The sequence below is a fragment of the Mya arenaria genome, chromosome 8 (genome assembly GCF_026914265.1).
Source record: "Mya arenaria isolate MELC-2E11 chromosome 8, ASM2691426v1".
NCBI lineage: Eukaryota > Metazoa > Mollusca > Bivalvia > Myida > Myidae > Mya > Mya arenaria.
In genome coordinates, this window is record NC_069129.1 from 27,692,418 (window position 1) to 27,711,176 (window position 18,759).

The window sequence follows — 18,759 nt, forward strand, 5'->3', positions numbered from 1 at the left end:
TATGATATAGAATAATCTAGGGTAGCTAGAAATTTAAGAGCCAAGCCCCAATTTCTCGCAACTTCTTAAGCTCAACAGGCTTAAGTTATTTATTTCAATCAGCCAAAATATATACTTTAATTGAATTTTGATAAATAAAAAATGGTTTATTGTGATAATCGGAACGATAATTCCTATCTTAATTTCTAAAACATTTAAAGGAGTATATACAACGCAAAATATTGAAAGACAAAAATAGTGGGTTTAACTTAATCCTGTTATAAGAGACTTAAGAAGTTTCGAGAAATTGGGGCCAGGGGGTCATTTCAATTAAGATCTTGGCCGTTGTAGTGTCCATGTGTCCATCTAACTCGTTTTATCTCTGAGGTCGTCATCACAGCCAGCCGGTTGGTGACTTACTTCTTTAGAGTCAGTTACTGATGAGCGAACGAACGAACGAAAGTTTATTCAATGAAAGGCCTCCAGCCCATAATTCATGTTACAATGCAAATCAAATATAACAAAATGCATATATGTAACTAAATAAGAGTTGTGTCTCTTTGTTAACAAAATAAGGTGTTATCTATAGCTGACATGAGTGTATGAACATAAAGAGCAAGGGATTTAATATGGGTAACATTTTTCGATGCCACCATATAGAAATGAACAATTTCAAAAGAACTCGTCAGGGCACTTCCGATTTTGCAGGTATAATGCTTTATATATTTATAATGCTAATTTTATTTTGTAAGATGTTTCAAGTTTATTACTAAACTTCAAACAAGACTTCACTTTTTTCAGCTCACCTGAGCACAAAGGAACTATCCATGGTTGGTGCTTTTTCAAATTTGTATAAAGAAATGAATTCCATGAAGAACTCAGGTTGCCATGGCAACCTAAAGGAAAAACTACAAAACTTTTTTGGCAAATACTATGAGGCCTAGTGCTTAAATATTTGGTGTGTAACATTGTCTTTTGGTTATCTACCATGTTTATTCAAATTAAACCCCTGGATACTTGACATACTAAGTCGTGAAAATTGCAATGTCGCTTACATGTTACCAATACGATAAACTCGGTTTGAGTTATCTTTCGTATATAAGAATATTTGTTGATTTATTGTTTAATAATTGACAAATAATTCGTTATTATACTTCTTTATCAAAACAACATAAAACATTTAAAACAAAATGACAGCACATGTATACATCTGATGACATTTTCGTATGATATTCAGATTGTGTTAACCAGCAATTATATACTACATCACCGAAATGAATCGCTCCTTTTCTGACATCGATGTTTGTAACATACGCGTGCTCAATGTCATTATTACGGGACCGTAATTTTTACTTCGGAATAGCGATTATTTCGGAATAGCGATTTCGGATTAAAGACCAAAAATTTAGTTAAACAAAAAAGGAGTAAAATCGGGACCGAAAAATAAATTTGAAATAGCGATAATTTCGGCTAAACGGTGTTCGGATTAGCGGTGTTCAACTGTATATTATTGTAATCTTCATGTAGATTATTCTAAGCTACAATCTTATCTTTTGTGTGGATAGTGAATAAGCCTTATATAAAGAAGAATTTGATTCTAAAAATTGGAGGGGAAGGTGATGTTATCCTAGTTGAAGGTACAGAATGTGTAGTGATATTTGATTTTTAGAGCTTAAGGCAGTTTATTGATTGATAAAAATTGTGGTGAGTCAAGAATCACACAATAGTTGAAGCTCGTCTGCTTTTGTGTCACCTGGTTAGCATGGCAGACCCAAAGGAATGACTTGTCCGTCACATGTTTGTTTAGGATCGATATCCATTGAATTTCATGTTCCAGAGTCTTCAAATGTGCAAAGTCGTCAAATGTGACATGCACATTTGACGGTGTCAAAAGATGGTTAATAGCTTAATAGCCACAATTCCCAAGTTAAAAAGTGCCAAAACAATAAAAAAAATTATTGAATATCTAAATCATTTCAATTGCGAGTATAATTGAGCTTACACACCACCAGGCCATAACCTTATGCCAAAGACACTGATTAGTTTAATATTATTATAAGTTGTTTTTCAAAGGTTAAATATAAAGAAGTATGAAACTAAAATAACAAGAAAGTGTTGTGGAATAAAATAGAAAAAATATATTAAACTGATTTCATCATCCGCATACAGGGTACGATCAGAGGCACTGAAGCGCTTATCCTGGTACCTATCTAACGAGGAAGGCGGTGTGCGTCGGTTACCCATATTTTCAGAGCTGAACCTTACTGACCTTGCAAATCTTCTGATAGTTTAAACACCACATTCAGTAGATAACGATTTAGGGCGGTCTGTGTTTCAGGTAAGATTTGTTGTTGGTCTGTTTTTTAGGGGGGGGGGGGACGGGAATAATATAATGTTCAAGCTTTGGTGTGATCACTGTTATCATCAGTTAAGAAAAACTGTCAAGATATTGACACTAAACAAGCATTTCCTTATAACAAGGTAAACCTTCATTCAGCCTTAAGTTTGGTATATGCTTGGGATATAATTGAGTTGCATTTGTGTCAGCAAGTTCCAGCCTCGCCCTGTCTTTGGGGGCATTCATTAATTCTGTGATAGCTCTAGTTTGTTTCATGTAAATGTAAGGTATACTTGGTAAAGTGAATACCTTGCCTGAAACCAGAAATAACCAAGCAAGTGAAAAATATGCTGACCAATAACTTCTGCCACACTTCCAAAGTTAAAACATATACTTTTTCCAAAATGTAAAAATAAAAGTTGATTTAAAAAAAAATTGGGTCCCCGTATGTTTTTTTACGGAAAAGTTGATGTATTCTCAAAGAAAACAATCTTATTATGTCTAACTTTAAAGCAATTAACTGGCATTCCTAAATATAGTCAAAATGGCACATTTTTCAATGAAAAAAGCCATGAGCCTCTTTCCAAAATGGTAAAAAAGACACTGCCAATCTCTGGAACTATTGCTTGTGAGAGTATGTAATCAGATTACTATCACCAAGACAGGTGTCCAGAAATGAAATTGACGATAAACATGACAATAAACAGTGTGGCCTTATTCTGGGTCAATGTTATTTTCAAGGGTCAGTTAAACTAATAATATACATTTCAAAACCAATTTATTACTGTATAAGATGTTTAGGATACTAGATCAGGATATTTCTTTTGGTGATACTACCGTTAATCACTTTATTTGTTTTTGATAATATTAAATCATTTCATGAGATATATATTGCATGATACAGATGTAAATTTAAAAAATCTTACTTAAATGTATTGTATTTTAACAGTAATGAAATTTAAATGATAATAATATATACATCAGCTAACATAACTATTGATTATACTAAATTAGAATATTTTATTTTGGTGATACTAAATTTTGCTGTTTGATTTATGATAATATTGAATCATTTTATGAGGTATTGCATGATACAGAAGTTAATTAAAAAAAGTTTTAACAATTACAGATATCAATTATTAAATATAAACAAACACACATACTAAATAAATTTACACTATTTCTGTCGTTTTTTTCTTGTTTATCAAAAAATGTATTTTGAAAGTCGTATTAGTAAAATCTAGATAAGCATACAGATTATTATGAATAAAATTATTAAACATAGTTAAAATATGATTTACATTCAAGTAGTTACAGTTACAATATTTAATATAACTGGTTTGCATCTGATTTCTGTCTCTCTCAATGTTATCCTTCCATCACTTCAACACCTATTTCCAACTTTTGTTGACTTTCCAACTGTCTCTCTATTGGAGTTCCATCACCAGAATGTCATTTTGATCTCCACCCACAATCAGTCTGCAAGTATGGGTGCTGTACCAAACTGCCCTTGGATAGTTGATGCCCTCTCCCCTCCTGACCAGTGTGGCCAGCTTCTTCCTGCCTTCCTTGTCAATCTGCACCACTGTGTTTGGGTACAATGCACTCACAAACACATGCCCACCCTCACTCACATGTACACCATTTGGCCTTATAATGTATAGATTCTGCAGTGTGGCTAGAATGCTGCCATTGATGTCAATTGTAATGATCTTGTTATTGGCATAGTCACAAATGTATATCCTCTTGCCATCTTGGTTTAAAGCAAAGTTAGCCACTGTCCACCCTCCTGATGTGTCTTCATACATTTTCTTGACTTGCTTGCCATCTGTGGTGTAGAGGTACAGGGCTGTTTCGGAGCCCACATACAGCTGGTCCCCATGGTGCATGATGGACCAGCAGTCATGATCAAATGAGAACTTCCTGGTCATCTTGATGGTGCCAGCTGTCACAGTGAGAAAGTGGACCTCATGCCTGACAGGATCATCACAGTCTACTGCTACAGCCACCTGATTACCAGTCACATGACAGATGTCCATGGGCTTTTGAGGGACATCATATTGGGCTATTACCTTATACTCCCTGTTCAATATTTTCAGTCTGTTATTTCTGTTATCTACAAGAATAATCTCTCCTGATGGAAGTTCTGTAATACCCTTAATACTACAGGTATCTGTATCTTGCTTGATGTTCACATTGAAGGTTGATTTGTTTTTAACTGTGAAAACCCTTGATATATCATGCAATGGCCCGATCTGTTCAGAAGACTTCATGTCAGACATTTGATGGCCTGTCAGTGTTTCCTGATTACCCTGGATCTTGCCTAATGTTTGTATATCAGACAGCAGTTGTGTAACTCTGGTAACAGGCTTGAAAGTGGCGGTCAATTCAGGTTTTGTGGACATCTCCTGGAGCAGGCTGTTGGCTTCTGCCATCTTCTCTTCACACTTCCTGAAGCCAATGTAGGAGCTTGGCTCATCGTCCTTGCCCTGGGATTGGATGGTGTCCATCAAGGCATTGAGCTGGTCATGTATGAGTGTGCAGGAGTCAATATCCTTCTGTAGTGTGACATCCAGGTCAGCCAGGACGCTGTCCATCTGTTTCACTGTCCTCTTCTCCAGCTCATCCAGCAGCTGGTTCAGTGACTTCCTTAAGTCCTTGATCTTTGTCAGCATGGACTTGCCAGAAGTCTTTAATGAGCCTTGGTTCTTCTTTCTGACCTCTCTAACCTGGTTCAAACTTGTTGTTATCTTAGCAACCTTGGAGGGAAGCTGCTTGAAATCGGCCATCTTGTATACATCCTTAGCCAGGTCTGAGATCAAGCTGATGGTTCTGCACATCCTGTAGGATGTAAGAATGGTGAATTAGTGACTGGATTAAACATCTTTAGAATCTAAAATAGTTTTATGTGTTATTTATATGTAACACAGTTTCCTATATAGCTATATATTTTGAAGCTACATTTGTATTTAATAACGTTTAGTTGTTATATTTCACCTACTGATAAAAGTTAATCAACATTTCAGCTTTGGATGAAGTTTATGTACATAATCTAAGTGCATACAGAATGTCAATTGAGCAGAGGTGATTCTTTACAGGGCTTCTAAAACCAACAATTTGCTGGTCTGGATCGATTTGGACTTTGCCGGATGGAATTAAGTAAAAGAAAAGGAATAAAAAATTGGTTTAAAAAAATCGTCTTTTTGTAAATTTCAGTCCAAAACGGCTTAGTCAGTAAATAAATATGAATTTTTAATACACAAACAGTGTCTGTCATACCATCCCCAAATACCAGGGACATCCTAGAGGGCTATTTCGTCTGTGTCAATTGACTTTGCTGTTTTATAACATCAAAAAGATGTCAAAATTGTGGTTATTTACTTATGTAAACAATTGTTACACTTTTGCTACATGAGCCATTTTTACAACATTATAGGGATGCAAACAAAAATTCGTTCAAACATTTGGTATTTGAATGACAAAATCAGTATTCGAATAATCAAAAATAGTTTGTTTATTTGTGTAAAGTTACCGTATGCACTTATTTGAAGAAAAAATACTTTAAAACCCTTTTGTTACTTAGGTTTAATAAATAATTTTGATTTTAATAAAAACCCGATTTTTAGCTTGTAACAACTCAATGCCCATTGAAGATGTGACTGAGGTTTTTGCAGCCGTTAGGGCAAAGGAAGATGTTTATTAGTTGTATAAACAGAAAAACAAAAAATCTTGAATTTAAAGGGTTCCCATGCCAAATAAAAACGAAGCTTCATAAAAAGCGCAGCTTAAGCGAAGCTATTTCTTCGCTAAAGCTGGGCTTTTTTTCCAAAGCTGCGTTTTTTTTCAAAAGCTTCGCAAAAGCTGTGCTTTTTCTTCGTTTTTTTTTTTCAAAAGCTGCGTTTTTTTCATGAAAGGTTCACTTTTAGTAAAAAAAGCTTCTCTAAACCTTTTGCAAAGCTTTCTGCTGTATTGGCTCAAAAAGCGCAGCTATTTGCAAAAGCTGCGCTTTTTGCTTGAAATAGCAAAGCTTTGTGTGGTATTGGCCTGAAAAAGCGCAGCTTTTGCGAATAGCTGTGCTTTTTGGCCAATACTGCAGAAAGCTTCGCAAAATCTGCACTTTTTGTGGCAAAAAAAAGGAAGAAGCTTCGCAAAAGCTGCGCTTTTTCAATCAAAAAACACAGCTATTGCGAACAAAAAATACAGCTTTTGCGAAGAGCTGCGCTTTTATGTCCAAAAAGCTGCCCTTTTAACAAATCGAAAGCTTCGTTAAAGCTTTGTTTTTTTGGCCAATACCGCATCGCTTTGCGGTGCTTTTAGTATCGTTTTGCGAAGCTTTAGGCATCGTTTTGCGACGCTTTAGCGAAAACACAGTCTGCACTTGTTTTATGTCCATAGAAGTTGAATTTTAAGTAAAAGTTAGATGAATTAAATCTTAATGATTAAGAATAGCCATATAGAGCGTTGCGAACGAGCCCTTCTTAATCATAGGATTTTAATTCAGGTCATGTTACTGACTTAGATTACAACCTCATTGATTGACACTGTCAACGCAAAATCTGACACTGGGATTGTGTTTCGGATAAGTGGCAGTAAGCTGATCTTTAAACACCCGCAAAAGTTGAAATTCTTAATGATTTAGCCTATGTCATAAGCCTAGTACTTAATGATTGCCTATCTGAAATTTCATTAGCTGTTAATATAGGTTGTATTCTAAGAATGATTATTTACAATTTATATACATGTACACGTAAATGAGCGCAAAATTATTTTGCTTTGCCTAAGAGATTTGCATGATTAGTATCTTTTCAAATGGTAAATAACAGTGTCCAATAGGTTAACAATAGCGCCATGAAATTCATGATTTTGACCTCTGTGTTTACTTGTTTTAATTAAGTGAAACACCTCAAACTGTCCATTATGTCAGTTGAGAAAAACCTTCGCACTGCGTGCCTCGGTATGTTCTTTCTCTGACATAATGGATAGTTTTAGGCCTTCCACCTTACTGAAAATTATGTCTCCCCCTCTCTGGGGGAGACATATTGTTTTTGCCCTGTCTGTCAGTCCGGTAGTCCGGTAGTCCGGTAGTCCGTCAGTCCGTCAGTCCGTCCGTACGTCACACTTCGTTTCCGATCGATAACTGGAAAACCGCATGACCTAGGATCACCAAACTTGGTAGGGAGGTTGGTCATGAGGTGTAGAAGATCCCTATTGTTTTTGGGGTCACTAGGTCAAAGGTCAAGGTCGCGGCGACCCCCAATGTAAAAAAATATTTCCGTGCAATATCTTGAGAATGGTTTGACCTAGGTTCACCAAACTTGGTAGGGAGGTTGGTCATGAGGTGTAGAAGATCCCTATTGTTTTTGGGGTCACTAGGTCAAAGGTCAAGGTCGCGGCGACCCCCAATGTAAAAAACATTTCCGCTCAATATCTTGACAATGGTTTGACCTAGGTTCACCAAACTTGGTAGGGAGGTTGGTCATGAGGTGTAGAAGATCCCTATTGTTTTTGGGGTCACTAGGTCAAAGGTCAAGGTCGCGGCGACCCCCAATGTAAAAAACATTTCCGCTCAATATCTTGAGAATGGTTTGACCTAGGTTCACCAAACTTGGTAGGGAGGTTGGTCGTGAGGTGTAGAGGATCCCTATTGTTTTTGGGGTCACTAGGTCAAAGGTCAAGGTCGCGGCGACCCCCAATGTAAAAAACATTTCCGCTCAATATCTTGAGAATGGTTTGACCTAGGTTCACCAAACTTGGTAGGGAGGTTGGTCGTGAGGTGTAGAGGATCCCTATTGTTTTTGGCATCACTAGGTCAAAGGTCAAGGTCGCGGCGACCCCCAATGTAAAAAAATATTTCCGTGCAATATCTTAAGAATGGTTTGACCTAGGTTCACCAAACTTGGTAGGGAGGTTGGTCGTGAGGTGTAGAGGATCCCTATTGTTTTTGGGGTCACTAGGTCAAAGGTCAAGGTCGCGGCGACCCCCAATATAAAAAACATTTCTGCTCAAAATCTTGAGAACGGTTTGACCTAGGATCACCAAACTTGGTAGGGAGGTTGGTCATGAGGTGTAGAAGATCCCTATTGTTTTTGGGGTCACTAGGTCAAAGGTCAAGGTCGCGGCGACCCCCAATGTAAAAAACATTTCCGCTCAATATCTTGAGAATGGTTTGACCTAGGTTCACCAAACTTGGTAGGGAGGTTGGTCATGAGGTTTAGAAAACTCCTATATTTTGGGGGGTCACAAGGTCAAAGGTCAACGTCGCTGTGACCTCTAATGTAAAAAAATATTTCCGTGCAATATCAGGAGAATGCTTTGATCTAGGTTCACCAAACTTTGAAGTGAGGTTGGTCATGATGTCTAGTTGATTTTGCAATCAGTTGGTCAAAGGTCAAGGTCACTGACCTTGAGGTGAAGAACCGGTTTCTGCTCAATAACTCAAGAACGTTTACACCCAGGAACTTCATACTTGGTATGCCAGTTAGTCATGACTAGTTGATGGCCCCTATTGATTTTGGGATCCATCATTGATTATTTCTCACCTACGACCACACAATGGGGGAGACATGCGCTTTTTCAAAAAAGCAATCTCTAGTTAGTTGTTGATCAGTTTATATAGCTCTAGTATCCTCTCAAATCATGAGAGTAGTCAACATTGAGTGATTAAATTATTCATCCTAAGAAATCTTCAATCTGTCAATAAAACAGATGCAGTCAAATAAGTCATAATATTATCACTAACCTGTGATTCAAGGACACACAGAGGTGGCAGCACATCTCAGCATGGTCCTCACACAGAAGTTCAATGACCTTACCAGGGTGAAAGTCACATGAAATGAGGGCGTCACCCTGCCCCACCCACTTGTCCACATCCTTACGGCCCAACACAACATGCTGTTTGAAGAGTTTGGAGTGTAATGTCAGGCATTTGTCACAGAAGTACTTTGAGCAGTCCCCACAGAAATACTTGGCCTCAGTATTAAGCTTGTCCTCATGACACGGAGAGCAGACAAAGTCATGGATCAAATCAGATGCCATTGACATTGAGTCTTTGGAGGACTTTGTGTGCTTTGAAGCCATTTTAAACCAATAAGTTTAAGTATTCCGTGCAATATGTCTGTAAAATGTCACAATTTCCAACAAGATTTAAATATTCATGTCAATCATAATCTCAAGCCTCGTTATTCCCTTGACTACTGTATACATATCCCATAGTGCTTTGCGTGATCATTTCTCGACAAGGAAGTTTAATGATACACTAGTGGAAAAAGAAACTAAGCGTGATATGAAATCGGTCTGATATAAACCAAAAGATATTTGTGATTTATTTTGATCAATTGATATAGTAATGCAAATCTAAAGCAGAAGAAGAAAAAGTTTAATATTATTGTCATAATAATAAGGTGTCTCATATTTTGCTTTTAAAAAGTAGTATTTTATCTGTAGCACAGTCAATTACTGCATTCGGCTTTTATACCTTGTAAATTGATATCCTTTAAACAAATTTAAAGTGTAGGAATACATTCTAGATTTAAGTATTAGGGTATGACCGAGATTTATACATCGAATGCTTACAGCTCTAATGTCCTCTAATGCATGAATGATCAAAATGATTCATGTTTTCACTTTAATTTTATTTAAGTCAAAGATCTCTAAATTATATATTTTAACAGTATTTTTAAGGTTTTCTCTAAATATAATAGAATCATGAACTTCAAAACAAATGCTCAAGCTTTCATGCAACCTCTGTGATTTAGCGGATAATTTTCTTTCTTGATTGAAGTAACTTACTTGAGGTAGAATAGCACTCTTCCAAGAATAATAAAACTGACAAGAATATTGTAAATGTAAAAGTAATATTTTTAGTGTATTTTAGCTCGACTATTTGAAGAATATGGAGAGCTATACAACTCACCCAAGCGTCGGCGTCACACCTTGGTTAAGGTTTTGCATGCAAGCACACATAGGTTAATATCTCAGCAACTACTAAAGGTATTGCATTGAGACTTTATACAATGGTACTCAACCATCCAACCTACTTAATTTACCAAGTTAGATAACTTTGGTTTGCATTAAATTCAAATAATGGCCCCTTTTTTATTCGACATAGAAATTCTGGTTAAGGTTTCGCATGTAACCACATTTAAGTCAATACCTCAGTGTATACATCATGTATTGCATTGAAATATTATACACAGGCTTCCAACCATTTAACCTTCTTCTTTAATCAAGTAAGATAACTCTATCTTTCATGTTATATAATTTTTGCCCCTTTAGTATGCGACTTAGAAATTCTGGTTAAGGTCTTTCATGTTAGCACACATAGGATAATATCTCAGCAACTACTTGATGTATTGCATTGAGACTTTATACAATGGTATTCAATCACCCAAATTAAATTGAATAACCAAGTGAGATAACTGTATTTTGCAAATAATGACCCTCTATTTATTAGACTTAAAATTCTGGTTAAAATTTTCCATGTAACCACATTAATGTTAATATCTCAGCACATCATGTATTGCATTGAAATCTAATCTAACAGTGATCCATGCATGTTTCGCCAAAACTTTTCAATCCTTGCACTGAAAAGCGGCGGAATAGTCGAGCGCTGTCTCTGTGACAGCTCCTGTTTTTATACAATGTGAGTATTAAAGAGTAAAATAGTGCTTTCAGATGCATTGCCAGGGGAAATAAATTGGTGCCAAAACATGAGTGAGTCTCTTTAAAGCATCCAATCCATGATTTGGATTTTATTATTGACAACATATGACATTTTCAAAAGTATTGATCTGAGAGAGCAATATTGAAAACTTGATCAATAAATTGACGAAATCAGAGAGTGCAAGTTTTTGTTAATAGCTCGTCAATGTCATTAGTATGCTACTACTGTAAGAAGGATATCTGAGTACAAATTGATTAAAACAATAAGTCAAATGATTGCCCATTTGGTGGGCAAAAGTTTTTTTAAGTCAATATTATTGTCAATTTTATTAATAATGGATACTGAAATGTTAAATAATTCTCAATGACAATGGGCATCATAAGAGATGAACTTGAGTTTCTTTGTCTTCAGTAACAGTGACAGTGTCTTTGATTTCAAGAAGGGACACATTTATTGATATGTAGGAGCCTCTTTGGAATCCTTGCAAAATATAGTAAATGTCAACCACTCCCTGTTCTACACAAAAATGGTTATGGGGTCAAAATGTTTGAGAAATAAATTTCAAAAAAATAAATAAAAAGACATGGGAATTTTATTTTCACTTATGGTATGACAAAAGTGTACATTTTGAGATTAAAGATGTGGCCGAACTAAATTGGCCCTAAATTGGTAAAAAAAAACACAGTGCATAATTATCTTATGGTTCATGATGATTAAGTTTGGCATATATAACTGTTATTATTTTGTGATAGTTTAAACATATTAGGTAAAATCAGAATGAAAAAATCGAGGGAGCCTTTCTTTTGTCATTATGATTTTACAGAAAATCATACAAAAATAAAAAAATCACACCCAGTGATAGGTCTAAGTCTAACTGACTTGGAATTATACATGCCAGGAACTCACAGGCTGACTGTCATGTTAGTCTCTAAAGAAGGGATTGTTAAATGTTTTACATTCATGATAAATATCCTTATAGTGTCTTGTCATGCTTTTCAGGTGGATGGGTTGCGGAAGGTGTATGAGATATTTACATCCCTCTCAGTTGATCCTGGGATGAAAAAATCTGCTGTGGACCAACTGGCCATTATACACCAAGGTTGGTATTGAACATAGCAGTAGTCATGCTTATATAAGATTGACCCTTGTAGATAATAGCAATAGTATCATTATATGACGAGATTGACCCTTGTAGATAATAGCAATAGGAACATTATATGCCAAGAGTGACCCTTGTAGATAACAGTAATGGTCACATTATGTGCCAAGATTGACCCTTGTAGATAATAGCAAGAGTTACATTATGTGACGAGATTGACCTTTGTAGATAATAGCAATAGTCACATTATATGATGAGATTGACCCTTATAGATAATAGCAATAGTCATAATATATGACAAGATTGACCCTTGTAGATAATAGCAATAGTCAATTTATATGCTGAGATTGACCCTTGCAGATAATAGCAATAGTCACATTATATGCCAAGATTGACCCTTGTAGATAATAGCAATAGTCACATTATATGACAAGATTGACTCTTGTACATAATAGCAATAGTCACATTATATGACAAGATTGACCCTTGTAGATAATAGCAATAGGAACATTGTATGACGAGATTGACCCTTGTAGATAATAGCAATAGGAACATTATATGACGAGATTGACTCTTGTAGATAATAGCAATAGTCACATTAAATGACAAGATTAACCCTTATAGATAATAGCAATAGGAATATTGTATGACGAGATTGACCCTTGTAGATAATAGCAAAAGGAACATTATATGACGAGATTGACTCTTGTACATAATAGCAATAGTCACATTAAATGACAAGATTGACCCTTATAGATAATATCAATAGGAATATTATATGACAAGATTGACCCTTGTAGATAATAGCAATAGGAACATTATATGACGAGATTGACCCTTGTAGAGAATAGCCATAGTCACACTATATGACAAGATTGACTCTTGTACATAATAGCAATAGGAACATTATATGACAAGATTGACCCTTGTAGATAATAGCAATAGGAACATTATATGACGAGATTGACTCTTGTAGATAATAGCAATAGGAACATTGTATGACGAGATTGGACCTTGTAGATAATAGCAATAGGAACATTATATGAAGAGATAGACCCTGGTAGATAATAGCAATAGTCACATTATATGACAAGATTGACCCTTGTAGGTAATAGCAATAGGAACATTGTATGAAGAGATAGACCCTGGTAGATAATAGCAATAGTCACATTATATGACAAGATTGACCCTGGTAGATAATAGCAATAGTCACATTATATGACGAGATTGACTCTTGTAGGTAATAGCAAGAGTCACATTAAATGACGAGATTGACCCTTATAGATAATATCAATAGGAACATTGTATGACGAGATTGACCCTTATAGATAATAGCAATAGGAACATTATATGACGAGATTGACCTTGTAGATAATAGCAATAGTCACATTAAATGACAATATTGACCCTTATAGATAATAGCAATAGGAACATTGTATGACGAGATTGGACCTTGTAGATAATAGCAATAGGAACATTATATGAAGAGATAGACCCTGGTAGATAATAGCAATAGTCACATTATATGACAAGATTGACCCTTGTAGGTAAGGGCAATAGTCACATTATATGACAAGATTGGACCTTGTAGATAATAGCAACAGTCACGCTTATATAACAAGATTGACCCTTGTAGATGAAGGCAAATATAAAAAGTGGGAATTAAACCCTTGTATGCAAGTTTGCCCCTTGTTAGGAAATGAGCTTTAGTGCCCGGAAGGATATTTAATGTCATATTAAAGATTATAAAACTCACATTATCATTTAATTGTTGTTTAATTCACAACTATTCTTTCACTACTGTTCTTTTTATATAATTTTATTGCAGTTTTGAAAATATGAACATATGTTTTTAAATAAATTGTGGTCACTTTAGTATATATTTTTTTTATTGATTTTCATTTATATGGAGCTGCCTTTCAGTTTATGGCAGTTTTTAACAGAAAAAAGGACAAGATATGATGGGCCTTTTAATTTAATACACTTATTTAATTTTGTGAAACTCATTTAACCCTAAGATACAAGATAAAAGAAAGAATCTTTATTTTAGTCAGGAATATGCTAACAAGAAACATTAGCTCAATGAGCTGTTTTCCGACAAGCTTGATATGTTTCAGATCCTTCCTTGCATGCAGCCTTCAAAAAAGATGGTGGGGTGGAAAATACATCCAGCTCGGTGTGCTCAAAGACAGCGACTCTACTACAGTATGAAGCTTTCTCAAGGTAAATAACACCAATTCAGAAGTGCCTCCTCATTATGACATGCCTTATTTCCTTAATTGTTAATCAAAGTATGGCTATACCATCTCTGACCATTTGCTACCTTCCATATAAATAGGTTTCTGAATGATTTGTAATTTCAAAAACTGGCTGAACATGCTGAATCTGCTTGATGTACTTTTTATTGTTAGCTCACCTTAGCCGTAGGCTGAGTGTGAGCTATTAGGATCGATGATTGTCTGTCGTCCGTTATCCGTCGTCTGTTGTCCGTCCACACTTAGTTCGTTAACACTCTAGGGGTCACATTTTTGCCTTAATTGTCACGAAACTTGGTCAGGATGTTTGTCCCAGTAATAACTTGGACGATTTCGAATATGGGTCATCTGGGGTAAAAAACTAACATTCTGGAAATTTGTCAGAAAGGTTGTTTCAATGATTTCTAGCTCAAGTTCGAATATGAGTCATCTGGGGTCAAAAACTAGGTCACAGAGACCAAATATGGAAAGACCTTGTTAACACTTTAGAGGTAACCATTTCAGCCCAAATATCCTGGAGATATGTCAAAAGGTTGTTTTGATGATTTATAGCTCATAATCGAATATGGGTCATCTGGAGTCAAAAACTAAGTCACAAAGCCCAAACACGGAAAAACGTTGCACCCTTGAGGTAACATTTTCAGCCCAAATATCCCAAAAATTTGTTTGTCAGGCTGTTTTGATGATTTCTTGCTGAAGTTCGAATATGGGTCATTTGGGGCCAAAAACTTGGTCACAGAGCCCAAATACAGAAAAACCTTGTTCAGACAAGTTTGAATATGGGTCATCTGGGTTTTTTTATTGTTATTTATTGTTTTAAAATCATTGACGGTTCCAACTTCATCAGCTTATTCACAGTATATTGGGAGTTTTATTGACGAGTTACATAACATTCAACCAAAATATTGTATGAGTTGTTGCCCTTTGTATCTTTTAAAACAAATACATATTTGTCATGTGTTTGAAAACCGGACGTATAATAGTTCCACCTATGGTGTATGGAAGGGCAGACAGGAACCCTCCAGTATGTAGTCCGATCGATTACTTTTTAACCCTTTGTCCAATTATGACTAAATTTGGTAAGAATGTGTATGAACGTGTTTGATAATTAGCAAAATTGCTGTAATTACCCGAGAGTTATTGCGCTCCTATCAAAAAAATTACCTAAAATTTCTCCTGTCCTATCAATAACTTTTTAAGCATTTGTCCTATCATAACAAATTTGGTGATAATGTGAATGGGCATAATACAGCAGAGAAGCCAAATCCCTGTTATTGCCCTTTAATTATCAATTTGTCTTTAGCCCATAGTTTTACTGAGGTGAGAGATATAGGGCCATCTTGGCCCTCTTGTTAAAATTTTCACCGCATTGTTTGTCCTCGTACACCAGATATTGTCATTTTACCGAATACACAGTGGTTACGTTCAACCAATACATTTTTTTCTAAGGGAAAATGTAACCTTTTTCCAATGTTGTTTAATGTTTAGTACACAAGTGGAGCTTTTCCCCAATAAATGGTGTTCGGGGTCGTGGAGCGATAGCAATCAGTGTTATCATGTATTCAAATTGGTCAATTGACTATAGAATTTATAGGAAAATTATTCTGTTGTCTGTAACCTTCTCAAAGTTAAAAAAATTGCTAAGTAATATACAAGCTAATAGTCTGAGCCATGAAGGTCTGATAAGGCACTCTTTACTTGACTTTTTGTCGTTATATGCCAAAGCCATGTCGAACACAATAAATTAGACAACATGGCTTTAGGGTAGGGTGAGATTCTTATTTCCATGATATTCTATTTTTTCTCTTGTCTGTTTTTCGTAAAGAATAAAAAGTCACAGTAGCATGATAGTCATTCAGTTGTCATCTACTGCGGCTAATCATCAACTTGGCAATAACTAGAACACATTGATATTGACATGAAACTTCCTACAAACATTACCAGTGGCAATACACACTTGGGTTTCTTGAGGGTTGTCTCAATAAAAGATGAGTAGTGTTGTTTCCAAGAGATTTAAATATTTTACAGTATTTATATTAATTGGATTATATAACAATATTATTTTTATAAATGTGTAGCCACTTTTCCGCATTATTTCTTCCTTCTGATAGTAACAACCCACAGCCTGGTTATTGTAGTTATTAATATACTGTTGTATAACCATTTATCACATGTATGTATGTGCTAAGTGTATCAATAAACTTGTAAAAACTTGTAAACTTACCCTCAGGGGCAAATACACCCCTGTGGGCCAATGAACCCCAGGTAAAAATAGGTGCATATGAATGGAAATACCCATGGGGTAAATTTACACATAGGTACAAACTTGCCCCAAGGTCTTCAGGTTTCTGTAGTTTTTCATATAAATATTGATTTAGTGTGAAATTGACCAGTGGTATTTCATATCAGATAACGCAACAATCTATATTTTAGTATTTGTTAATTTTGAATGGCTTAACCGTGTAATAGTAAAGAAAGAAAATTTATAATAATACAATTTTGTTTACTAAGTAAACCTTTTTTTAATTTCTTAGAAGACTAAGTCTACAAAGGACTGAAAGATCATGTCTATTTTTTATTGGGGTTTGTTTTTTAGTTTAGCTATTTGGTCTTCCTTGGAGACTTTGCACACTTGTTCACAATCAAGCCCCCAACCTGTACACAGGAGGAGGTAACTCTATTAAGCATTTTAACACAATTATGCCCCTTTTTCTACTTAAAATTACGTTAAAGTTTGCGTACTACCTCAAATATTTTCAAAGTCCATTTACATCTGGCTTTGAAACATTGCAAGATTGTTCACCATCATGTCCCCAACCTGTACACAGGATGAGGTAACTCTATCAAGCATTTTGACAAAATTATGGCCCTTTTTCGACTTAAAATGTATGTTAAAGTTTGCGTATCACCTCAAATTTTCAAAGTCCATTGATGTATTGCATTGAGACTTTATACAATGGCATTCAACCACCCAACCTAATTGAATAACCAAGTTAGATAATTGTATGTTGCAAATAATGGCCCTTTATTATTAGACTTAAAAATTCTGGTTAAAATTTTGCATGTTACCACATTTATTTTAATATCTCAGCACATCATGTATTGCATTGAAATCTAATCTAATAGTGATCCATGCATGTTTTGCCAAAACTTTTCAATCCTTACAGTGAAAAGCGGCGGAATAGTCGAGTCTCTATGACAGCTCTTGTTTATTTAGAAATTATTTTTTTAGTTAAGCTATTTGGTCTCCCTTGGAGAATCATATGCTATCAAAATGATATGCTCAACTTTTAAATACATTTATTTATAAATGCTATCACACTCCTATTTCAACTTATTCTTAATACGTTATTGACTTAACACTCTTTTTTCATTTTCTTTTTTAATAAAATTAACGTGACTTCATGCAGTTAAAATATTTTCCGACAATATGACATTTGCATTTTTGGTAGACAGATATCGTTTTTTCCCATCTTTAATTACTGCAACATAACATCACTCAGTGAATAAGAGTTTTACTTTATGCAGAAATTGATATTTTACCTTGGTAATATTAGCTTCATCATTGTCAAAGTTCTTTTCAACACAAACTATTTGCATTTTATTGAATAAATTAAATGTTCTGAATTACCATATCAACGTGTCTAAATAATACCCCAGGTGCAAATTTGTCCACGTCGCAATAAAACATGAATCTTTGTGTATATATGATATAACTATTTTATGATGCACTTAAGCATTTCAAAATCAAGTTCATTTGAATTTGCTTTTACGTATTCCTTCATTTTATATAAAAAGTCACGGCATTAATGAAATCACTTAACATTTTTATTACATTTCATCTTTTTATATTACATTCAAGCAAACTGAATCGAGCACCATTGTCACTTCCAAATACACAGATCACGCACAAAACATTATGATCACCTCAAGGTCATAATTTTCACCGTTTTCGACTTACCGATAATTGTCCCCAGCGTCCTCAGTTATTGATCGCAGTTTTACTGTAATAAAAACTCTTCTTACTTAACATTTTGAGTGTTTTCACCAGTCTTTGTTTTTGTTTGTCGCTCAGTTTTGAGGTTAATGAACTCAAGCCCAGTTCCAGTGTCCAACCCCAGGTGAACGTGGTACGTTTTTCAGCTCCAGTACCCATACCAAAAAAATGTAGTGCATGTGTACCAAATGGTATGGATGAGGGCTCGTGCACTGGTATTACCATGAGTGTGGGGCTGAAACATCTGCTCTAGATGGGTGTCAGTGAGAGTCTCGGCTGCTCATGGCTTGTTGCCATCATCTTCAGTTGTTTCTGTTTGCTTTTCAAGACGTGTCTCACTTTAGCAAATTCAACATCATGAATGACAGATAGTTTTGTGTTTACATATTCAAGATGTCTCTCGACATAGCTCAAAGCTTTAAAGGCTTG

General features: G+C 35.3%; 2 protein-coding genes across 2 annotated transcripts in view; one reads left to right on the forward strand and one right to left on the reverse strand.

Moving 5' to 3' along the window:
• Positions 1-3,100: 3,100 nt before the first annotated feature.
• Positions 3,101-9,519, reverse strand: LOC128242658 (uncharacterized). The gene is made up of 2 exons (XM_052959897.1): positions 9,057-9,519; positions 3,101-5,158 (listed from the first exon to the last, which is right to left on the reverse strand). The coding sequence occupies exons 1-2, from the start codon at positions 9,392-9,394 to the stop codon at positions 3,745-3,747; spliced, it is 1,752 nt and encodes a 583-aa protein (XP_052815857.1). The 5' UTR covers positions 9,395-9,519; the 3' UTR covers positions 3,101-3,744.
• A 2,472-nt stretch (positions 9,520-11,991) lies between these two features.
• LOC128242332 (uncharacterized) overlaps positions 11,992-18,759 on the forward strand; it is a 32,191-nt gene continuing 25,423 nt past the window's right edge. Inside the window, exons 1-2 of the mRNA XM_052959440.1 lie at positions 11,992-12,078; positions 14,196-14,301. Coding sequence (XP_052815400.1) covers positions 12,036-12,078; positions 14,196-14,301 — 149 coding nt within the window. The 5' untranslated portion in view covers positions 11,992-12,035. The remainder of the gene's footprint in view (positions 12,079-14,195; positions 14,302-18,759) is intronic.

Bases quoted from the DNA above. Each gene is read 5' to 3' on its own strand.
- LOC128242658 (XM_052959897.1), bottom strand. From the start codon at position 9,394: ATGGCTTCAAAGCACACAAAGTCCTCCAAAGACTCAATGTCAATGGCA. The intron at 5,159-9,056 runs GTTAGTGATAAT...TACATCCTACAG, and splicing joins TGTGTGTCCTTGAATCACAG to GATGTGCAGAACCATCAGCT.